General features: G+C 39.0%; 1 protein-coding gene across 1 annotated transcript; it reads left to right on the top strand.

The window, feature by feature from the left end:
- The first annotated feature begins 9,835 nt into the window (after positions 1-9,835).
- DDX53 (DEAD-box helicase 53) lies at positions 9,836-13,638 on the top strand. Its single transcript, XM_005593169.5, has one exon. It carries the CDS (start codon positions 10,137-10,139, stop codon positions 12,033-12,035), a length of 1,899 nt encoding a protein of 632 aa, XP_005593226.3. The 5' UTR covers positions 9,836-10,136; the 3' UTR covers positions 12,036-13,638.
- Positions 13,639-25,734: the final 12,096 nt, after the last annotated feature.

Genomic DNA, 25,734 nt, shown 5'->3' on the forward strand with positions numbered 1-25,734 from the left:
CCTCCTTTTCTATCTCCCGGAACAAAAACTTCGTAGAATATGTGTTAATTCCTCTTTAAATGTTTAAAAGCACGTAGGAGGGTGGATATATTTTGAAAGACTTTTAAAAATGCAAATTAAAAATTATTTATTTCATAATGGGTGACCTCTTGTGGTTTGTCCTTTTTGAAGAATTGCTCATTTTATCCAAGTTGCTAATTTTATGTGTGTAGTGTTGTTCTTACTATTCCATTATTAGTCTTGTCTTGTATGTCAGGCCTGCTATGATAACCATTGTTTCATTCCTGATATTGTAATGCATGCTTTTTTTTCTTTATTTCTTTGTTCGTCTTGCTGGACGTTTGTCAATTTTATTGATCTTTCTCAAAGAACCAGTTTTGTTTCATTGATTTATTCTATTGTTTTGCTGTTTTCAAATTTAATAATATCACCTCTTACCTCTATTGTTTTCCTTCTCTCTGCTTTGAGTTTATTTTGCTATTTTTAATAGTTCCTTGATATAGTAAATTAGACTGTAGATTTGAGATTTTTTTCTCGTTTTAATGTGACCATTTAGTACTATAAATTTCCCTCTTCACACTGGAATAGGTGTAACCCACAAATTTTGATATGCTGCATTATCATCTTCAATCTATGTATTTTTTTAAAGTTTCTTTTGAAAATTGCTTTTTGGACCATAGATTATTTAGAAGTAATTTTCCTTAATTTCCAAATGCTTAGATATTTTTGTTATCTTTCTGTTTTTGATTTCTCGGTCTGCTAGTAACAAATTCTCTCAGTTTCCCCTCATCTGAGAATTCTTAGTCTCATTTTCATTTCTGAAGCTATGTTCTCTGGATATAGAATTCTAGATTGACAGTTCTTTCCTTTCAGCACTTGAAAAATATTAAACCACTTCCCTCTGGCCTCCATGGCTTCTGATCAGAAATCTGCTATTATTTGAACTATTCTTGCCATACAGATAATACATCATTTCTCTCTAGGTTTTTTCAATAATTTTTCTTTGTCTTTAAATCACAGACATTTGATTATGATGTGTCGTGCATTTCTTTGGGTTTATTGTGTTTAGGCTTTGCTCATTTTCTTGAATTTGCAGATTTATACAGTTCATGAAATTGTGAGAATTTCAGTCATCAGTCCTTGAATATTTGTTTATACCCATATTCTTTCTCCTCTCCTGGAATTCCAATGACATAAATATTAGACTTTTTATTACTATCCACAGGTCCCTGAGGCTTTGTTAATTTTTTCATTCTATTTTCTTTCTGTTATCAAGATTTGGTAATTTTTTAATTTAATATTCTAACATCAAGTTCATTGCTTTGTTCCTCTCTCATCTCCATTCTTTTATTAAGCTCATGTAGTAACTTTATATCAATTATTAATGTTTTCAGTTCTAAAATTTCTACTTCTCTATGTCTTGACTTTTTGTTAAGATATTTTGCTAAGACTTTCTTTTTCCTTGCTCATTTCAAGCATGTTCACAATTGCTCATTGAATAATTTTTTATGATGGCTGTTTTAAATCCTTTTGAGAGAATCCCAATGTCTCTTTCTTCTAAGTGTTGGTATCTATTAATGGTGTTTACTCATTCAAGTTGAGATTTTCCTGATTCTTGATATGGTGAATGATTTTCAGTTCTGTCTTAGTCATTTCATGTATTATTTTATAGACTTTTGATCTTATTTATATCTTCCATTTTAGCCGGCCTCCACTGACATTACATTGGTAAGGAAAGTTGGGCAGAGCCACATTACTTGTAGGCAGGTGTAGAAGTCCAAGCTCCTCATTCAGCCTTCACCTACACTGTGGAAAGAATGAGGCATACCTCATTACTGCTGGGTGAGGGTAGAAGTCCAGGCTACCCATGCAATTTCTACTGACATGATGGTGGGAGGGTGGAGAGGGGCACCTCATTACCTGTGTGAAGTGCTAAAAATCTACTTTCTCCACTTGGTCTCCTTGATTTCCTTGGACACCACCCAGTGAGAAGGGGAAGGTAGAAATCTAGGCCCCTCAAATCGCTTGGCGTTTGCTGATGGGGACAGGAGGGTAGTTTTGCTTTTCTGTTTTCTGTGATGGTGAGTAGGGCAATTATTGTCAAAGTTTTCTTTCTTGCTAGGCTGCTTCTTTCCTGGACCTTTGACATAAAATAACAAGTTTTTCTTGGGAATTAAAAGAAATTTGTGGATGTTCATGTAGGTGTTTCTGGGTTCCAGGATTCTCCGGCACCCACTCCAGAATATATGGAAGGCAAAAAATAAAAATCCCAGGGAACTCATCATTGTGTCATTTCTTAAGTCCCAAAGTCCTAGCTGCTTTGCCTTCTCTCCAGATTTCAGAGTCTTATGTTTATTTAATATCTATGTCCAGGGATTTCAGCTATTGTTAGCAGGCAGAGTAGGGAGAAATAGGCCTATGCCATTTTGCCCAGACTCAGAAGTTTCCCCTTCTTGCTTTTTAAAAACTGTGGTTACTAGAACATAAATTGCATTTCTCACTCACATCATATTTCTGTTGGCCAAAGCCATGTGTAGACCTTAGCCTTCGCACTTGCAAATCAAAGCGTTACAAGAGATGCTCTCCAAAGTCAATCCTTTACACCTCTACAATCCCATGATTTTAAGAATTGTTGTTTGACTTATTTATACAATGCAAAATGATATAGATAATATTGTTTCTCTTTCTACTTACCTACATCATAGTTATCAAAAATGAAATAGTTCTGGAAAGCCCTTCAAATGCCTCAAAATAGAGGCAAGGTTATTATTATTTTTTAAATGAATACCAGTATGTTAACTTTTCTATAGGAAGCAGTTGGTAAGCAAGGATTTCTCTGAAGGAGCTTATTGCAGGTGCTAATCAGCTCACACTATTTTTTACTGTCTGTGCTGAAAAAAGAATTAATTACTTCAGTAGCCTCACTTCTTCACATACCTAAATAATGCATACCCCTACTCTGTGGAGAATAAACTAAATTTGATAGAGAAAAGTTTAATGTGTAGCTAAAGATAGCACTGTAATCTCCTTGAAAGAACTCTCGGCACTCTCCTCCCTCCTTTTAAACAGACTTTCCTTTTCTGAAACTGCTAATGAATGGTTCTTGTATCCTTGTGATTCCCTCCCTCATTGTGTATCTTCCCACATATTTCCAAAGACAATTAAAGTTCATTTCCTTCCAATATTCATAAGTAATTTTTCTGAAATCCACTGGATCCTTACCAGAACAATTGCAATAACCTGTCCCCAAAAGTCTTGTTTTCTAGAAGCATTGTTTAAAATTAAGACAGTGCCTTTGAGCTTCAGGTACAAAATATATAAAGTTCTCACTCCATCACTGCAAAGTTTCCCAGTGGTCTAGTCGTCTCTCATTGAAATTGTTTCCCTTAAAATATGCGTTTCTCCATCATTCCACAAAAAGGGCATTTTTTTTTAAGACGGAGTAACTCACTCTGTTGCTCAGGTGGGAGTGCAGTGGCACAATCTCAGCTCATTGCAACCTCCATCTCCCGGGTTCAAGTTATTCTCCTGCTTCAGCCTCCCGAGGAGCTGGGATGACAGATGTATACCACCATGCCCAACTAATTTTTGTATTTTTAGTAGCAATGGGGTTTTGCCATGTTGGCCAGGCTGATCTCAAACTCCTGGCCCCAAGCAATCTGCTCGCCTTGGCCTCCCAAAGTGCTGGGATTATAGGCATGAGCCACCGCGGTGGGCCAAAAAGGGCATTCTTGAAGGTCATTGATGATTTTCCTCTCCAAAATTCAGTAGTCTACCTCCATCCTGTCCTTTTGAAGAATTTTATATTGTTTGCCAAAACTCCTCGACAAGTTCTCCTGCCTTATTTCCTACTATATAGTCTCTCTCTTCCCCTACCTTACTGTTTTTCTCTTCTCGTTATCTAATCATATGAATTCTATAGTTCCTTAAAATATTCTTCAACCTGTCTTTCATTACTCTCTATTTGTTGGAAGCATTCAATTCCAGTTTCAACTATAACATCTATGCTGACTATTCTCAAATCTCTCTTCATCTTCTCATCTGAACTACAGTCCCAAATCTCCAGGTTCAGTTAACGTTTTTACTTGTATGTCCCCCATAATGCCACAAACTGGACATGACTGAAACCAAACTCATCTGCCTCCCCTCCGCCTTTCCTGTCGAATGACTTCAACATTCTCTGCTTCAATAAGTCTCCAACCTGGAGGATTGAGTCATCTTTAATTAAAGATTCTTTTTATCTGAGAACCAGGCACCAAATCAAACACACTTTTTCCCTAGAAACGAGGATTAGGTGGAAGGGAAAAGACCTTGAAGCTAACCATATCCATGTTTAAATTTATTCACATCTAAAGTTATTTACCACAACTTTGCATGAATTTGGATATATTATATAACATCTCTGAGCTTCAATGTTTTCACATGAAAAAGGCAGAAAATACATACTATGAAGTTGCTGTGATGATTTAATGAGATAATACACTTAAAATGTTTAGCATATAGTAGAACTCAAGAATGTGAGTTGCTTCTCAGACACCATGTTTCTATCTGTTCCATTCTCTGAGTTCCCACTGCTAAACTGCCACACTCTGTTCAAGTTCCTCAGTCCCATGTACTTGAAATATCAAAAACAAAGCCCCCATTTTTCAACCCCACTTCCCTGCATTCTATTTTCTCCAAAGGGACCTAATTCCCTCATTAATGTCATATGACTCTTTCATTCTAAGTTTGCCACTGGATGGCCTATAAACAACAGGAATTTATTTCTCACAACTCTGGAGTCTGGGAAGTCCAAAATCAAGTTACCAGCAGACTTGGTGTCTGGTAAGGGCCCGCTTCCCAGTTCATAGACAGCCAACTTTTCATTGTAACCTCATATCGCAAAAAAGGCGTGGGGTTTCTCTCAGGCCTGTTTTATAAGGGCAAGCTAATCCCATTCATGACAACTGTACTCTCATGACTGAGTCACCTCCCAAAGGCCCCAACTCCTAACATCATCCCCTTTGGGGTTAGGATTTCAATATACGAACTTCGGGGGAACCAAAACATTCAAACCACATTTGATGTTCTACATCAGTGCTTACAAGCACTTGGGGTTCATATATCAATAACATTTAAAAGCCTAATTAGGCTACTGGCCATTAGATTTACATTCTTTCTTGCCCTAGGAGAGACCTTTAAAAATAATTTGAAATCCTTATTTCATTTTAAAAGTATATTTTACAAAAGATAGTAGGGCATAATGTTAGAATAAAAAAGTTTACATTGAATAAATTTACATTCGGATAAAAAAATTATATTATCCGTATTTTTTTTTTTTTTTCATTTTGATAGGGACCAGAGGAAACTATCAGAAAAATCCTTGGACAGGGAATGTCCATGATTCTCTCTCTATACCTACTGTTTCTGTAACAGGGATAATTGATACTTGGAGAGTTCCTACTATGAACCAATTAGTAAAACTTTGTGTCTTGTGTGTATACGAGACAGTATGCCATTCTACAGACAGCAAAACTAAGACATAATTTTCTCAAGGACTCACAGTGAATAAATGGTGAAAGTGATATGTGAACCCAGTTATTTAAGGTCCAGTGTTCTTGATTGCTAACTATACCACACTGCTGCTACTTCTTTAGACTCTGTGGCATGAGTATGATTCTGTACACAAAATAAACATACCAATATGTACAATGATAATGGCAATGTTTGCCATAATATAGCACATGTATTGAACAGAATAATGGCCAGATATATATCATCCCAAGGAAACTACTTCTATAAAGAGTATTTATAAATTGTCAAGTGCTGTACAGATGCAAAACCAACTGTAATTATTATCATCAACAATGCTAACTGGAATTCCATAAGTCAAGTTTGCCTTAGACCATCACAGCAGGTTTATTAAATAAAACACGATCAATATCATTTCTAAGGGAGTCCCATATATGAGACTATTTTAGGCCAACAACATTAACTCATCTTTAAGAGAGTTTTGTAGAAATCAGAGTGATTGCAAATTAGCCCAATTCACAGCCAGCAATATTTCACTCTCTTACTATTGCCTCTAAGATTATAGGGACTGCCCTAAGCAAAACGGTAGAAATCGTCTTAAACATACTCTTGTCTTCCCTTACATTACCCCTTTTATCTTACCTTGGGGGAAACTTTACAGATCCCCTCTACCAGAAATTAAATTCTTTCCATCTTTCCCACTCTCTGCCCTAAAAGAATCTTTTAGCCAGCTGCTCCACGGGAAAGCATCTAACTGACAAATTCACATTTTTGTGTTTTGTTTTTCTAGGACCATGCTAATAACATACCAAGCCATAAGCCACAGGGATACATATTTAGTGGGAATATTTCAGATACAGTGAATAAGCCTGTTGTAGAGATATTTGGGGCAAAGAACATCACACTGATGGCCCTTAATTTAGCTGGCAAATAATTTTTCCAACTGATAAGGGCAATCATAAATGGTAATTAATCATCCGGAAAGCACAATCTCTCTCAGTATCTTCAATATCCGCAAGTCTTCTATCAGTTCTGTGTCATCACAGTAATTCACCACAATGCGTTCCATCTTAAAGTGAACTGATTTCTACCCAAATTTTACAGCTACCCCTCTGCCAACAATATGACTTTTCTTCACTTCACTTTCATGGCTTCTTCTATTTTTCCATATCACCCACATAAAACAAGAATAGAGGCAAGTCACTTCGTAGTAAAGGAGTAATGTCCTGTACTGTTTTCCTGACTGGCCACAAGTCAACAAATGGTTCTAGATTTTTACTCTCAATAATTTGCTGAGCACCTTTGGTCAATTCCAGAAAGAATGTGGAATCTGAATTTCACTCTCTATAATAAGGGAGAAGAACAAAATGACCTCTGATGTACCCAACACATGTAGAACTCTACGGTTCTGTAACATTAAATAATATTCAAAGTAAAGATGAATGCATAATGACAGAGAAACATAACATATCCTTCGAGAGGTAAAAGCCACATGTAACTAAACAAATTTCCTTTTAAAATAGTTAATAAACTAGAAGACATTGAGAATGCCTTAAAATTCCTAGTACAATTCATGGAGAAGTATGGAGGAGTTGTGATGTGACTTGATCAGAATATACCTGGTTGAACAACCAGATGAAAAAAAAATGGTTAGGTAATTTGTATTTATCCAGACCAGTGGTTTCCAAACTACATTCCAAAGAACATTACTAATTATAAAAAATAATAGAAAGATTGCATTTAAATGGTGACTGAGCCCTTGAGGGTTGTCTGGACTTAGTGACTCATTCCATAAAATCGAGTATGGAAAGGGTGAAATAATAATTTTTCAGTGTAGCAAATATGAATAACACAAATTATCCAAGGGACCAAGGTTGACATTACCAATGATAGGTCACGTTGACATCAGGTACCTATCTCCCCAATATGATGTGATGGGACAGGCTCTTCATCTCTGTGATATTTTCTTCCAAAGCCCATAACCCCAGTCTAATCATGAGAAGTTACATCAAGCATACCTTTTTGAAGGACATTCTACAAAATTCCTGATCATTACTCCTGAAAACTGGAAAGATTATGAAAAATAAGAAAAAACTGAGAAACTCTCACAAACTGTATATAACTAAATGTAGTATGATGTCTTGGAGTGGATCTTGAAACAGAAAAAATACATTAATGGAAAACTGGTAGCATAAAGTCTGGAATTTAGCTGATGGTAACACACCAATAGTGTTTTCCTATATTTAACAAATGTATCATGATAATGAGATACGATAAGATTAGAGGAAGCTGAAACTGGCCGAGGCTATACGAGAACCTCTCTGCACTACTTCCGTAACTGTTCTGTAAATCTAAAATTATTCCAAATAAAAAGCTTATTTAAATAATTGATGAAGATATCCATTGGCAGATTTGTTTGGGGAACTTTGGATTAAACAACTGATTTTTCTCAGTGTCTGTAATTGTCATAGCTCCTGGAATATCCAATAAGCATTGTGATTTTAACAGAGAGAATATAGGGTGCTGAGTTTCCCAAACATATTTGATCAGAAACCTTTTTATTTCTTCAAATAGCATCTTTTACAAAAAGTACTGACACAGAGAAGTTTTCTCCCAAGGTGTCACAGACTTCTGTCCTATACTAGACCATGATGAAATTTTAATCAATGACTGACTGAAGAACAAAGATGCTATGAACATTAAAATGGCAGAAGACTTGAAACTAGAGGCTAATATGATGGATTAGAGAATAATCATTAAAATTATATTTCATAGGCTACATCAATTGACCAAACTTAATAAGATGACTATAAAATGATACACATATAATCTTCATTTAGGTAAGCAAATTTTTTTTTAAAAAATCAACTGAGTAAGTAAAAGAAGCAAGAACTTAAATGCCCGCCATGTTACCACGAGCAGCTTTGTGTCTCAGGAGTTCTTAGGTCAAATTAGTAGAATTGTCATGCTCAGTAAAGATGCCCTAATAGTAGGAGTGATGCCATTTCTGAGGATTGTTTGCTTGTCTTTTTGTTTGTTTTTTAGTTCTGTGTGCTACATTGTAAATGGTCCTCAATGAACCATTTCCAAAAGACAGGCAATAGGATGATGTGTGTCTTGGAAACCATGTCATAGCAAGAAACGTTGAAGAAACTGGAAATGTTGCCGTGATACACAGAAACCTTTGAGAGAGGCCAGACACCGTGGCTCACACCTGTAATCCCAGCACTTTGGGAGGCCAAGGCGAGTGGATCACCTGAGGTCAGTAGTTCGAGACCAGCGTGGCCAACATGGTGAAACCCCGTCTCTACTAAAAATACAAAAAATTAGCCAGGCGTGGTGGCAGGCACCTGTAATCCCAGCTACTCGGGAGGCTGAGGCAGGAGAATCACTTGAACCCAGGAGGCCGAGGTTGCAGCGAACCAAGACTGCACTATTGCATTCCAGCCTGGCCACCAAGAGTGAAACACCATCTCAAAAAAAAAAAAAAAAAAAAAAAAAAAACCTTTCACAGATCCTTAGGTACACAAGGATACAAGAGAATTAAGCCTATTCTGTATAACTTCAGAACTCGGGAGAAGGACTTAAGAACACAGGACACCGCACATTTTGGTTCAAAAAAACTACTGTAACCATTAAACAGCCTCATAATGGAATGGATATTCTTGAAATAAAGTGAGCTCCCTGCCACTGGGACTGTCTAAATGGCAGCTGGGTATCCCTCTGTCCAAACGGCTGCTAGAATGTCTTCTACATGTACCTAATAATGAGTTCTACACAGCCTTCCAGTGCTAAGGTCTCAGAAGCTATCAAACCACAGGGAAGGAAAAAAAATGAAGAGGCACTGAGAAAACTGACAAACCACTAAAAACAGCCCCTAAAGTACCCTTAGGCACCACTCTACCTCTCTTCTAACCATCATCCCTGTAATAATATCTGGAAACTGCCTAAACAAGTGCTGACATTTAGTTGATGAATTAAGGCAAAACGCTGTCCTAGAGTATGCACCTAAGAGATTTCTGATTAGTAGAATTTAAGTTACACTAGAGGACAGGGAAGTGATGAATTTATCCTAAGTATTGTATTCACTGCAAAAGAAATTTACCAAAATAAACACACAAATATACAAATAAACAGTTTTTCTTTAAATGCACTATTTTTTTATCTTAGAGAAATAACTGGTTTATACAAAGGGCAATGTGTATATGGTGTGTATGTTTAAGGCGTGCTTCAAGGTTGCTCTCAAGCTGAGCCAGAACTATCACGAGAAGAGTGAAAGGGGCACCCAGGACACAGAAGTTAAGGAAGCAGTTACTCTCAGGGTCCTGTAAGTGCTGGCGGGGTCAGCACTTACGTGAGAGTAAGTACCTCTTTAAATTTGCGTCACAGACGCTGGCTTACCTCACGCCAGTCCAAGCTCTGTGATTGGTCAGGCCATCAAAGCCTCGCCCCATACGACAAACACTGGTTTCTTAGGAAACTGCTGCGTAGCTACGTGACTAGCACCCGGAAATAATTGCCGCCGCCATCTTTTGGTGCAGAAGGTGACGGGAAAGAGGCCGCAGAACTGAACATCCAACCGTATGTAGGCGAGAAGCCGGTGCCGATACTCCCACTATCACACAATGTCCCACCGGGCCCCAGAGTGGAAGAGAGCGGAGGCTAATCCAAGAGACCTTGGGGCCAGATGGGATGGCAGGGGCAGCAGAGGCAGTGGCTGGAGTGGCCCCTTCGGCCATCAGGGACCGAGAACAGCAGGCTCCCGTGAACCACCACTCTGCTTTAAAATAAAGAACAATATGGTTGGTGCGGTCATTGGTCACAGTGGATCAAAAATAAAAGATCTACAACATTCGACAAACACTAAAATACAGATTATAAAGGGGGAATCAGAAGCATTAGTCAGAATTTTTGGCAACAGGGAAATGAAAGCAAAAGCCAAAGCTATTATAGAAACACTTACTAGAAAACAAAAAAGCTACAACTCAGAATCCAATGTGGATAATGCTGCATCCCAGCCCCCTACTGGAATAAATCTAGGCAGAAATGACATTGCTGGAGAAGCTCAGCCATTGTCAAATTGGGATCGAATTCGGGCAGCAGTCATGGAGTGCGAAAACAGAAAATGGGCAGATCTACCACCAGTTAAGAAAAATTTTTACATAGAATCCAAAGCAACAAGCTGCCTGTCTGAAATGCAGGTAATTAACTGGAGAAAGGAAAATTTCAACATAATGTGTGATGACTTAAAAAGTGGTGAAAAGCGTCTCATCCCAAAACCAACTTGTAGGTTTAAAGACGCTTTTCAGCAATACCCTGATCTTCTGAAAAGCATAACAAGGGTAGGGTTTGTAAAGCCAACGCCAATTCAGTCACAGGCATGGCCAATTATTCTACAAGGAATAGATCTTATAGAAGTTGCACAAACCGGAACAGGGAAAACATTGTCCTATTTAATGCCTGGGTTTATTCATGTTGATTCTCAACCATTATCTAGAGAGCAAAGGAATGGGCCTGGGATGCTAGTCCTTACACCCACTAGAGAGTTGGCTCTTCAGGTGGAAGCTGAATGTTCCAAGTATTCATATAAAGATCTCAAAAGCATTTGCATATGTGGTGGTAGAAACAGAATTGGACAAATAGAAGACATTAGTAAAGATGTAGATATAATTATTGCAACTCCTGGGAGGCTGAATGACCTACAAATGAATAACTCTGTCAACCTAAGAAGCATAACCTACTTAGTTATGGATGAGGCAGATAAAATGCTGGATATGGAATTTGAACCCCAGATAATGAAGATTTTATTAGATGTGCACCCAGACCGGCAGACTGTCATGACAAGTGCAACTTGGCCAGATACCGTCCGTCGACTGGCACGTTCTTATTTGAAAGATCCTATGATTGTTTATGTTGGTAATCTGAATCTAGCTGCTGTAAATACAGTGAAGCAAAATATAATTGTTACCACAGAAGAAGAAAAACGAGCTCTCACCCAAGAATTCATAGAGAACATGTCACCCAATGACAAAGTCATCATGTTTGTCAGCCAAAAACGTATTGCTGATGACTTATCAAGTGACTTCAATATCCAAGGCATATCTGTAGAATCATTACATGGCAACAGTGAACAGAGTGATAAAGAGCGAGCATTAGAGGACTTTGAAAGTGGAAAGATAAAGATACTGATTACAACTGATTTAGTAGCTCGAGGTCTTGATGTTAATGATGTCACACATGTATATAATTACGATTTCCCATGGAATATTGAAGAATATGTACACAGAGTAGGGCGCATTGGACGGGCAGGAAAGACGGGCACATCAGTTACCCTCATCACTCAGAGAGATGCGAAAATCGCCGGTGAATTGATTAAAATTCTGGAAAGAGCAAATCAGAGTGTTCCGGAAGATCTTGTAGTAATAGCTGAGCAATACAAGTTAAATCAACAAAAGAGGGACACAGAAACACGATCAAGAAAACCTGGACAAAGGCACAAGGAGTTTCATTATCGTTTAAGTTGAAAAGTTGTACCTGGCTACTGGAAGATTCCAGGCATGTTAAAGATATGCAGTATTGAATATAGATAAAGAAGTATTGGAAACATACTGGACATTTAAAGAAGTAACTAATTCTTAGATAATACTGCTAAACTTTCAATATTGTGTATGTTCCTTAATTTTAAAAAGTCTCAAAAATGAGAGAGTGAGAGACTATGTGAAGAAAAATTAAATGTTATGTGTTAAAGTTTAATTTCTTTTAAAAAATACTTTTATTTTAGGTTTGGGGGTATATATGAAGGTTTGTTACATAAACACATGTCATGGGGATTTACTATACATATTATTTCATCACCCAGGTATTAAGCCCAGTGCCCAATAATTATCTTTTCTGCTCCTCTCCCTCCTTCCACCCTGCATCAGGTAGACCCCAGTGTCTGCTGTTTCCTTCTTTGTGTTCATTATGTTCTCATCATTTACTTCCCACTTACAAGTGAGAACATGTGATACTTGAGTTTCTGTTCCTGTGTTAATTTTATAGTCTGCCATGTCCATTTGTCTTCTCTAAAACACTTGGTAGAAGACAACAGTGGTGCTTTTCTGGCTTTAAAATAGTTGTACTAAATGGAAGCATAGCTTCAAGCTTATCCAGTCAAAATATTCTCTTCCCCCCACCCCAGCAGTTGGTGCCACAACAGTTCCTAAAGTTATTTCCACTACCATTCTCTACTTGTTTTAGTTCATTAGAAAATAAGTGCTAAACTTTTTAGAAGATTCCACAGTTCTATTTTTATCAGAATGATGTCATCAACAGAGCAGGATATCTGACTCATTGGGAATCAGGTCCTTGTATGCATTTTGTCACTAACCCTTGCTTAAAACTCTGAGGTAATCACTTGCCTTCTCTAGGCCTCACTTTCTCCACTCATGAAATGGGACAGTTTTATTAATTAATTTAGGGATCCCTTTCACCTCCAAAATTTGCTGATATTATAAGTAAAACTGTATACCTCAGCCTTGTATTAACACTTTTTTGTCTAATCTAGGGGAAGTTGCATCCTTGCATAATAAATTGAACCAAACAATCCTTTTCAATGACAAGAATAGTGCATTCTGCATTTTTATTGATTTTGCAATGTAACTGGTAGATTTTCATTTAATTCTTTGCTTTTCAACATACTTTACTTTAATTCAATTTGAAGGTTAAAACCATATGTGTGGTTAAAACCACACACACGTATATATATATACACACACACACACACACACATACATACATATATCAGGGAAAAAAAAAGTGAAAGAAAAATTTATCTACTGGGAAAAACATTAAAACCAATCAAATAAGGGCTGGCCGTGGTGGCTCACGCCTGTAATCCCAGCACTCTGGGAGGCCAAGGCGGGTGGATCACCTGAGGTCAGGAGTTCAAGACCAGCCTGACCAACATGGAGAAACCCTGTCCCTACTAAAAATACAAAATTAGCCAGGTGTGGTAGCACATGCCTGTAATCCCAACTACTCGGGAGGCTGAGGCAGGAGAATCGCTTGAACCCAGGAGGTGGAGGTAGTGGTGAGCTGAAATCATGCCATTGCACTCCAGCCTGGGCAACAAGAGCAAAACTCTGTCTAAAAAAAGGAAAGGAAAAAAAAAAAACAAAACAAAACAATCAAAGGACATTTTTGCCAGAAGAACCAATTTTAGTAAAACTCTTCCTAATTTTGTCTATAATTCTACCTCTTATGCCTTATTTAGAAGCAAGGTACTTCTCACACCTGCAAAAAGAAATCCCCACAAAGATGCTAAGTAAACTTTAAAATTCAGTGTTCATGAAAACATTAGAATTAGTTAACATTTCTGGCAAAATCAAGAGAAAAATTAAGGCAACAATCTTTTTTCCCAGCATGCCTTATCTGTGACTACAAATAAGTCAGAAAATAAGGGAAAGAAAGAAGTAAATGCTCTGTGTATAGGTATGTAAAGCTTAAAGTATGGACTTTAAAGGCTTTTTTAAATGTAGACCTTAATATCTCTGATAAAATTAGTAACAATGGTTAACATTTCTGAGTGATACATACCTGGTGCTTTATCTCCTAATCTCTAATATTTATAAGAACCCACTCAGAAGGAAATCTTACCCCTATTTTGCAGAGGATGAAGCAAAGTCAGAGGAGCTAACTTGCCTAAGGGCCCTAAACCTGGTTAAAGAGAAATTAAGTGATATTGAAAGGACTTCAGGGATATTTTGACCCGGAAGTGCCTGATTCCAATATTTATATTTCTTAATTTCAGTATAGTTATTATGTTTAAAGGCAATATGGTTGTCTTGAGGTTCTCTACAAGTTCAGATGTAGTGAAATAGAGAAGTGTGTGCAAATTTAATGCAAAGGCAATCTATAGTAGAATCGTAATAGAAGCTCAAATGGCTTAGTGCTGTTCACTCGGAGGAGAAATGATAAATGTTTAGCAAGTTAGAGTATATGTTATTTTCCAGAATTATTCTTAGAGGCAATGTTATATTTGTTAGAAAAGAATGCAACAGTTTGACTACTTGAGATAGTATATTTCTATAATTATGTTTAAGTAACAGTTACAAGAAAAATTATCACTCAATGTCTATAAGAAAATGAGAGATGTATGGATTTCTTCTACAACATAATGCTGAACAGAAGAACTAGTGTATAGAGAAAGATAAGTAGAAATAGTGCAATGACTGTTAACCAAGGGTGATTTTGCTCCCCAGGGGACCTTTGACAGTATCTGTAGACAGTATTGGTTGTTACAACTGTGGGTGGGGGATGAGGTGCTACTGGCATATAGTGGGTAGAGGCTAAAAACCCTACAATCTTCAGGACAGCCCCACACAACAAAGAATTATCTGGCACAAAACAATAGAGCTGAGATGGGGAATCCCTGAGACAGCATAAGAAAAACAACCAAAACCAATTGCTTAGTAAGCAAAAAGGCATGTCAAAGAAAAAAAAAAAAAATAGAGGGTTTCTAAGTTATATCTTGTAGGTTTTGCAGAGAAGAAGTATCCCTACAAAATTCCTGTCTTTGGTGTAGTCTACATCAGTGGTTCTCTACCAGGACCAATTTTATCAATGTTTGGAGACAGATTTGGTGGGTTGTTGTGTTAGTCCATTTTCATACTGCTATGAAGAAATACCAAGACTGGGTAATTTATAAAGAAAAAGAGGTTTAATGGACTCACAGTTCCACATGGCTGGAGAGGCCTCACAATTATGGTGGAAGGCAAAGGAGGACAAAAGGTACATCTTACGTGATGAGCAGGCAAGAGAGCTTGTGTAGGGGAACTCCCATTTATAAAACCATCAGATCTCATGAGACTTACTATCAGGAGAACAGTGCGGGAAAGACCCACCCCCATGATTCAATTACCTCCCACCAGGTCCCTTCCATGACATGTGGAAATTATGGGAGCTACAATTCGAGATGAGATTTGGGTGGGGACACAGCCGAACTATATCATTCTGTCCCTGGCCCCTACAAAATCTCATGTCCTCACATTTCAAAACCAATCAGGGCTTCCCAACTGTCCCCCAAAATCTTAACTATTTTTAGCATTAACTCAAAAGTCCACAGTTCAAAGTTTCATCTGAGACAAGGCAAGTCCCTTCCACCTATGAGCCTGTAAAATCAAAAGCAATTTAGTTACTTCCGAGATATAATGGAGGTATAGACCTTGGGTAAATATACCCATAACAAATGAGAGAAATTGCTTAAAACAAAGGAGCTACAGTCCGCATGCAAGTGTGAAATCCAGCTGGGTAGTCAAATCTTAAAGCTCCAAAATGATCTCCTTTGACTCCAGGTCTCACATCCAGGTCACGCTGATGCAAGAGGTGGGTTCTCATGGTCGTAGGCAGCTCTGTCTCTGTGACTTTGCAGGGTATACCCCCTTTTCTGGCTGCTTTCATGGGCTTGCATTGAATCTCTGTGGCTTTTCCAGGTGCATGGTGTAAGCTGTTGGTGGATCTACCATACTGGGGTATGGAGGATGTTGTTCCTCTTCTCACAGCTCCACTAAACAGTGCTCTAGTAGGGACTCTGTATGGGGGCTTCCACCCTACATTTCCCTTATGCACTGCCCTAGCAGAGGTTCTCCATGAGGGCCCTGCCCCTGCAGCAAACCTCTGCCTGGGCATCCAGGTGTTTCCATACATGCTCTGAAACCTACGCAAAGGTTCCCAAACCTGAATTCTTGACTTCTGTGTACCCACAGGCTCAACACCATGTGGAAGCTTGGTGTTGCAACCTCAAGCATGGCTTGAGGCTTGCAACCTCTGAAGCTACAGCCCAAGCTCTATTTTGGTCCATTTCAGCCACAGGTGGTGCAACTGGGACGCAGGGCACCAAATCCCTAGGTTTTACACAGCAGGGGAACACTAGACCCAGCCTATGAAACCATTTTGTCCTCCTAGGCTCCAGACCTCTGATGGGAGAAGCTGCCATGAAGACCTCTGACATGCTCTGGAGACATTTTCCCCATTGTCTTGGGAATTAACATTTGGCTCCTCACTACTTATACAAATTTCTGCAGCTGGCTTGAATTAATCCTCAGAAAATGGTTTTTGCTTTTCTATCACATCATCAGTCTGCAATTTTTCTGAACGTTTACGCTCTGTTTCCTTTTTAAACGTAAGTTCCAATTCCAAACCATATCTTTGTGAATGAATAAAACTAAATGCTTTTAACAGTACCCAAGTCACCTCTTGAATGTACTGCTGCTTAGAAATTTCATTTGCCAGATGCCCTAAATTATGTCTCTCAAGTTCAGAGTTCCACAAATCTCCAGGGTAGGTACAAAATGCCACCAGTCCCTTTGCTAAAACATAGCAAGAGTCACCTTTGCTCCAGTTCCCAACAAGTTCCTCGTCTCCATCTGTGACCACATCAGCCTGGACTTTATTGTCCATATCACTATCAAGCATTTGGTCAAAGCCATTCAACAAGACTCTAGGAAGTTCCAAACTTTCCCACATCTTCCTGTCTTCTTCTGAGCCCTCCAAACTGTTCCAACCTCTGCCTGTTATCCAGTTTCAAAGTCACTTCCACATTTTGGGTAGCTTTACAGCAGTACCTCACTCTACTGGTACCAATTTACTGTATTAGTCCATTTACATACTGCTATGAAGAAATACCCAAGACTGGGTAATTTATACAGAAAACGAGGTTTAATGTATTCACAGTTCTACATGGCTGAGGAGGCCTCATAATCATAGTGGAGGGTGAAGGAGGCACAAAGGCAAGTCTTACGTGGTGAGCAGGCAAGAGAGCTTGCATAGGGGAACTCCCCTTAACCATCAGATCGGCCGGGCGCGGTGGCTCAAGCCTGTAATCCCAGCACTTTGGGAGGCCGAGACGGGCGGATCACGAGGTCAGGAGATCGAGACCATCCTGGTTAACACGGTGAAACCCCGTCTCTACTAAAAAATACAAAAAACTAGCCGGGCGAGGTGGCGGGCACCTGTAGTCCCAGCTACTGGGGAGGCTGAGGCAGGAGAATGGCGTGAACCCGGGAGGCGGAGCTTACAGTGAGCTGAGATCCGGCCACTGCACTCCAGCCTGGGTGACAGAGTGAGACTCCGTCTCAAAAAAAATAAATAAATAAATTTTAAAAAACCATCAGATCTCATGAGACTTACTCGTCATCACAAGAACATCACAGGAACCACCCACCCTCATGATTCAATTACCTCTCACCAGGTCCCTTCCCTAACACATGGGAATTATGGGAACTACAATTCAAGATGACATTTGGGTGAGGACACAGTCAAACCATATCAGTCATCATAACTGAGGGTGATGGCGGTGGTATTCTGTTTCCTGGGTAGAGTCAGAGGATGCCACTAAGCATCCCACAATTCATAGGAGAGCTCCCTAAAACAAAAAATTATCTCGCCTGAATGTCAGTAGTGCTACAGTTGAGAAACCTTGCAATGGATTAAGCAAAAATAAAAGCGCAAACCTAGGTGTAGAGAAGCCAAGAAGGGACTTTACGAACGAAAACAAAAAGAGGATATTCATTTGTGTGCAATGCGCCATATAAAACCCTCCACTGGCTGGTCACGGTGGCGCATGCCTGTAATCCCAGCACTTTGGGAGGTGGAGGTGAGTGGATCACCTGAGGTCAGGAGTGCGAGACCAGCCTGACTAACATGGTAAAACCCCATCTCTACTAAAAATACAAAAAATTAGGCAGGCATGGTGGCAGGCGCCTGTAATCCCAACTACTCGGGAGGCTAAGGCAGGAGAATCGCTTGAAGCTGGGAGGCAGAGGTTGCAGTGAGCAGAGATCGTGGCACTGCACTCCAGCCTGGGTGGCAGAGCAAGACTCTGTCCAAAAAAAAAAAAAAAAAAAAAAAACCCTCCACTAACTTACCTTTCTTTGGTATAATCTATATTTCTCAGCTGGAGTTGATTTTGCTCCCTAAGGGACATATGGCAATGTCTGGAGACAATTTTAGTTGTCCCTACTAGAGGGCAGCATTGCTACTGGCATCTAGTGGGTAGAAGTCGAGGATAAACAACTTATAATATACAGCACAGTAACTTACAACAATGGAATTTTCAGTCCAGAATATATGGTGTTGAGGTCAAGAAACTGGTTGCATTGATTGACCAATAAAGTTTTTGTGTGAGTAAATTGTGTTTCAGAAATTCAAAGACATACTGAGTTCTACATACAAATTGGGACAGACGGAAAGCAAAGCACTGAATATACACAGGACTCAAAGTACGACCTCAGAGTTATGCATACCATTCTTAGCATGGTGACTCACATTCAGTAGGCATTCAACAAACACTAGGTCCCTTCCACCTTCCCTCTCCCATCACCTACTGTATCATCTATATAATGCTTGTTCACTATTCCAGGTGGTGCTCAAGCTGTTTTCCCCCATTTGGAATGCCCTTTCTCTTTCCTCTCTGCCAAGACAAATCACAGTTACCATTTGGGGACCAGCCAAAGTGCCACATCTTCCCGCAAGTTCCTATCTACTCTCCTTCATTCCAAAACTTCTGCAGTTACAGTTCTTGTTATCAAAGAATAATGTTGACATTTATACTATCTGCATAGGAATCTAGGAGGCAATAAAAGTAGACCATTTTAAATCAGTGAAGAAAGAAAAATCTATTCCAAACCAAATAAGTAAAATAAATAAATGAAAAATACATAATATATAGCAGGACAATTGATCAACCAAAAAACTCCTACTATTAGAAAATAATTCCCACTAGATTATTGCTTTTGTAAAAACACAAAAGAACATCAAGTTTATAGAGAGAAATAATTTCTGATATCAATGTGGAAAATAATTTTTAAACAGAAAAGCAACCACAGAAAATTAAAAGTAAATATGAATAGATTTGACAAAGTAAAAATGAAAATCTTCTTAATGTCAAAAATAACATCAAAGGCAAAGGAAACACCAGAAAAATAATTTAAAATATATAATATGATCATAGTTATTTATATTTTGTATATGGAGCTTTTTACAAAGAAAAAGTAAAAGATACTAAAAGAACTGAATAAATATGGGCTGAAATGTAAAAGGCAACTCACTAGACAAATGAACAACATACATATTAAAAAGCACTTGACTTCTTTATAATCAAAGGAATTAAAATTAAACCAATTATATAACTTTTCTCTAACAAATTGGGTTAAGATTCTTTTTAAGTGCCTAATGCTACAAAGGATGCAGGGAAATAAACACTGATAAATTAAAATTTGATTTAATTCTATTCCTTGAAGGGATAGTTGAGATTATATATATAATCTGTATATGTTTAACGGACTTTGGCTCAGTAATATTACCTCCAGACATTTACCCCAAAGAGAAAATCAGATTTACATAACAATATTTATAAACAAGGCTATTTATCATAGTGGTAATTAACATAATTGGTTTATAATCCTCAAGGTCCAATGACAGGATAATAGTTAAATTGCAGCATATCTATTCTTGATTTGGAATAGCAGAAATCATGTTCTTAACAAATATTTTAAAATAGAAGGAAAAGCAGTTTATAGAATGATCTTGATTGTTTTTAGAAAACTACATTGGTAGGCCGGGCGCGGTGGCTCAAGCCTGTAATCCCAGCACTTTGGGAGGCCGAGACGGACGGATCACGAGGTCAGGAGATCGAGTCCATCCTGGCTAACACGGTGAAACCCCGTCTCTACTAAAAATACAAAAAAACTAGCCAGGCGAGGTGGCGGGCGCCTGTAGTCCCAGCTACTCGGGAGGCTGAGGCAGGAGAATGCCGTGAACCAAGGAGGCGGAGCTTGCAGTGAGCTGAGATCCGGCCACTGCACTCCAGCCTGGGCGAAAGAGCGAGACTCCGTCTCAAAAAAAAAAAAAAAAAAGAAAAAAAGAAAACTACATTGGCCCATGTATCTATAGAAACAAAAACAAATGAAATGGACACACACAGACACACAAACTAATGATAACCATGGTTTTCTACATTATGGGATTATAGACGGTTTGTTTTGTTTCGTTTTGTGTTTTGAGATGGAGTCTCACTCTGTCGCCCAGGCTGGAGTGCAGTGGCGTGATCTCGGCTCACTGCAACCTTCACCTCCCAGGTTCAAGCAATTCTCCTGCCTCAGCCTCTCAAATGGCTGGGATTACAGGTGCGCGCCACCACACCAGGCAAATGTCTGTATTTTTAGTAGACACGGGGTTTCACCATGTTGGCCAGGCTGACCTCAAACTCCTGACCTCAAGTGATCTACCTGCCTCGGCCTCCCAAAGTGTTGGAATTACAGGCGTGAGCCACCATGCCTGATCACTAGATGGTTTTAATCTTTACCTTATTTTCTAAAATTTCTATACAAGAATATTACTTTTATTATAATAAAAATGTCAAGCATAACTTTTGAATAACTGCTTCAAAAGTAACTTAATGAATAATTAAATGACTGCAGAAATTATTTCAACAGGCATTGTATCTGAGGGTATTTAAAATACAAGCACGTCTTGTCTTTCCCCCACTTCAATGTAAATGCCACTAATAGGAGACACCCTTTTTCTAACATTGCATCTTTTTTTAACTTTTAAGTTCCGGGGTACAAGTGCCAGGTTTGTTACATGGGTAAACTTGTGTCATGGGAGTTTGTTGTACAGATAATTTCATCACCCAGGTATTAGGCCTAGTATCCATTAGTTATTTTTCCTGATCCTCTCCCTCCTCCCACACGCCACGCTCCAAAAAGCCCCAGTATGTGTTGTTCCCTTCTATGTGTCCATGGTAACACTGCATCTTAAGTGCTGGAAACAATGCCTCAAACATAGTAGGAGCACAGTAAATAGCTGAATGAAAATAAGTACATGATTTCATTTTCATTGAGCAAAACTAAACTTTTCTATTTCTGTTACTTGTTTTATCTGTTACCAATTGTTGGCCTACACCTCACCTTATAATAAGAAAAAATGTATGTTGTTTGTGTCTTTTACACATGGCACCCACATGAAAGGGACACTTTTATCTCATTTTACAGATTAGGAGACTAATGCTCAGAGAGGTTGCATAACTTTCCTACATTCAAACAGTGAGGAAGTAGAGCGTGCTATCTCTGTGCTGAAAAGTATTGATTCAATTAAGCAGCAAGCTATAGTACACAGAAATACAGGAGAAATGAGAAAGACGTTATTAGGTAAAGCACACAGACACCTCAGTTTATAGCAAAATAAGAACCCTGTAAAGGTATTTTTCACACTATGCAATATTTTTACCACTCTTCTTCTCGGGCCTTGAGTGTCTCTGCAGCTTTCTAGCACTAGAGAAACCCGCAGGGTAAACTGAAAGCTTAAAATGAGAGGATTACAATTACTGAGTAATCAGACTTTTCACAAGTCTTTTTGAAATATTAGTCTAAATGGTTTGGTTGGATATCTGTTCACGTGGCATGTAGTAAACTACAGAACCATGACAACAGTAAAAGAAAAGTAAGAAATGATCTGAAGAAAGACTGCAGCAAAGCTTCATACTGCTGGCTGGGGGAAGGGATAGGAATATTTGGGGAATGCAAGATAAGCCAAAGAACCTGCCAGTGTAACAAGTCATAAATCCAGGCTCAATTTATAACTTCTAAAATCTGAATTTTTGTGGGAATAAAATGAAGTGCCACTTTAGCCATAGTTAGGGTGGCAGACACTGGTGGTTTACCTACCCGACAGCTACCCCCACCACCTCCCTCCTATGTCCCTTTCTACGTGCCAGCATAACCCACTTCCTGTTACAGAGCTCACAAAAGGCAGACATTCACTCTCCTAGCCTCCCTTACAGATAAAGCATGGGCATGTGACACGAAGGTGGCCTATGGCACTGACAGGAAAGTCGGCTTGGCAGTTTTAGAGAAAGATCTCTCTCCCTTACAAACAGACACATGAGGTCCTTCCTGCTTTTGTAAAGTTGTGTGAAGATGTGAGGCTGTGACAGTCATTTTTAGACGATGGAGAAATAAATCTGAAGAATACTAGCATGCTAAGTATGACCAAATGGAAATTTGGGAAGTAGCTGGATCACATAACTGTGCTGCTGAATTCAACTCTATGTGGCAGCTATGGAGGTGTGCAGCTCAGATCTCCATTCAAGAAAAAGCTTGCTGATTAGCTGTGAGGAGTGCAGTTAGCCGACAGCCCCCACCTGCAGCCAATCCTTGGCAGCACCTGAACCAAGGCTGACCTCTTCCAGGAAGTCTCAGCCAATCGCTGAGCACAGTGAGACACTGGGGCCCAGTCATTTCTGCCCAACACTGGACACTTCTATAGGCCATATTTGCAGCAGTGCTCCCCGTTAGGCTCACCCTGATTTATCAGAGCCTCAATGCAGTTTTAGGCTCTTCCTACCCAATCCTCCTCTCTTTACCTTCTAGTTTCACAGTTATCAGATCTGAGCTGCAGTCAGAAGGATTTCCCTGACCTCTTGATACTTTTCCTCTTTATCTTTCATAGGTGTTACCCCAGTAAATATTGGACCCAAGCAATATACCCAGGAATCCCCTACCTATGAACTTTGTTTTATATAAAATAATAGATATCTCTATAAAGTAATTATTAGTTGAGTATTATATTACTGGCAGCCCAAAGTATCCTAACTGATAAATTGGAAAATTAGCCATAAAATACCTTGTGTGGAGGCTGTGAATTTTCCATCATTGAGAAGAGGGTCCAATGAGGTATACTTTATTTGGATGAGAGTTGACTAAAATAAGCAAATTAAACTCTTCTCTTGGATGTTTATTTAACAGGGACACTGAAAACACAGGATTCTATAGGGAATTACTATACTTTTTTAAAAATTGGAAGCATATCAAACAAGCCCCGGTTTTGAACAGTCAGCAGCAATTAGAGGAAGAAGTGAGAAACAAGCAGAGTAGAAAACTTGAGCTGCAGTCATGAAGAGACCCAACATCAAGGTCATCTGAACCAATAGCTTTAACAGCATTCACACTTGGCTGCACCTAGAATACATCACCAGCTCTGACAGATTTGAAAGGTAGCCAACCAGAGAAATTCTCGCAATCAACAGCCTAGAGGGGCTCAGGGTGAACAATTCTACCTAATGGAGATATATAGCCCAAAGCAATAGGAGTCTTCTCATGAAGACAAGGACAATTTTTTTTAAATCCTTTTCATATAGAAGAGGAATATGGAGAAAGGAATTGATGGGTCATGTTTGTTGTCCCACATAAGCCTGAAAATCCAATTGAAAAAAAAAAAAGAGCAAGTATTTCTACAAGAATATTGTGAAAGTCAGCGAAAACATTTGTCTCCCTCCCTCCTCCTTTCCTGTAACCCAAGTGTCCTTCCCTTTAAAAAGAAAAAAAATGGTAATTCAGAATTTCTTGGTGTATTGATTAGATAAAAATCTATAACGAAATGAAAAGATGAAAGGAGGACTGGTCTTCTCTCTTTATGCTGACTCCTCCATTTCACCTTCCGATTGCTGCTAAAGCTGTTCAGTGCCATTCAAATTCACAAAACTACCACAATCTTCAATTCTGTGTGCTCCTCACACAGCACATAAACAATACCAAAAGCCCATCATTGTTTTCACACTTCATATAAATGTTAGTCCCCTCTTCAACTCCCCTCTCCCCTACTGCAAAATTCTGTTTTCTTCTAGCTCTTCCAATGGGGTAAAATGTCTGCAGTGATGTTTACTCAGCTTAAAGTCTATCCAGTCTTCCTAAGCTTGCAATATGTGGCAGACTTTTGGCAGTAAGTACACCAATGTGTGCTGGGGTCCTAATTAACATTTCATTTGGAACCCATTTCTCATATTCAGTAAAATCCGTTTGAAGTCCAAACTAACTGACTTGAGGCTCATGCCCTGTGAAAACCTATATGCCATTTTACATAAATGTTTAAATTTTCTCTACAATGAATAAATGTGGCATTGTCATAGCCCTCCCCAGGCATTTCTGTTTTTGTTCTCTTTGTAGGCTCTTCCTGTAACACGCACACTATTTTATAGTGCCTTCCCATCAAGTACCATATGACATTTCATTCTAATTTAACTCTGCTGTCTCACAGATAAGAGAAGGTTAAATGATGGTAACTAAAGGGTATAAGTGTTTTCTACTTCTGGAAAAGGGTCTCCTCCTTACCCACCCTTCTACAACACATACACAAGTGTGCAACACATACACATACATTACACATGCATATACTGTGTGTGTGTCCAGTTTAGCTGAAAACACGTAGCCTGCCTTTTACCTCCCCCAAACCTCATTCTGTCATTCAGAGCTCAGAACAGCATGCACAGTATGCAGAGTAAGCTGAACTTACTGTTCATGTCGATAAGGGAAAAAGATCTCCCCCTCTCCTTTTCAGAAGATTCCAGTTGCCGCCTCCAGATTCAAGCATAAGATGATAGTTAAGGGTGTAGTCTCTGGAGTCCTAAAGATCTGAGCGTGAGTCTCGGTTTGGCCAGCTGCAGCCAGTTATGTGAGTTTGGGCAAGTTAGATAAAGGCCCTAAGTCTTGGTTTACTCAGCTCTAAACTATGGATGGTGATTTTAACCTGTGCTTCGTGAAGACTTAATGATATACATATGAAGCAACCAGGAAAAAAAGTATTATACTCAACAGGTTTTTAAAACAAAAGATGGTAAGAGGAGATAATGGTACAGGCCAATTCTACCTAGTTGTCACTCACAAATTGTAAATGTTAACATCTCATAAGTAAAAGAATTTCAAAAACCTGGTCCTTTTGTTTTAGGAGTTGTTCCCATGGGGAGGACACTTATTTGGTCCATCTGTGGAAGACGTATGTTCTTGACCTCTGCTTTTCTCTGCCTGTCTGCTTCATCCTCCTCCTTCTACAAAGTGCCTTTTGCTGTTTCTCCATTGCATGTGATGGAATATGGCTGATTCCATAGCTCCCTGATCTACATTACCTCTGTTAATGCTATCAATTTAGATTGAGGTAAAATGTCTGGCTCCAGGTTTATATTTCTGTATGAGAGGAATTGATGGCTCCACTTTGGATCAGGTATCTACTCATGGTCCAATCAAGTGTAATGGGTGAGAGGGCTGGTGGTGACAGAGCCCTCTAGCACAATCATAGCTGCTAGGACCTCAACCCTATGCTTGAGGGAAGGTAATCTTCAGAAAAAGGGGACCGTAGAAGCTATAGTATTACATTGGTTTTCTTATGAAGAAAGCTCATATATATGTATCGTTT

The sequence above is a fragment of the Macaca fascicularis genome, chromosome X (genome assembly GCF_037993035.2).
Source record: "Macaca fascicularis isolate 582-1 chromosome X, T2T-MFA8v1.1".
Classification (NCBI taxonomy): Eukaryota; Metazoa; Chordata; class Mammalia; order Primates; family Cercopithecidae; genus Macaca; species Macaca fascicularis.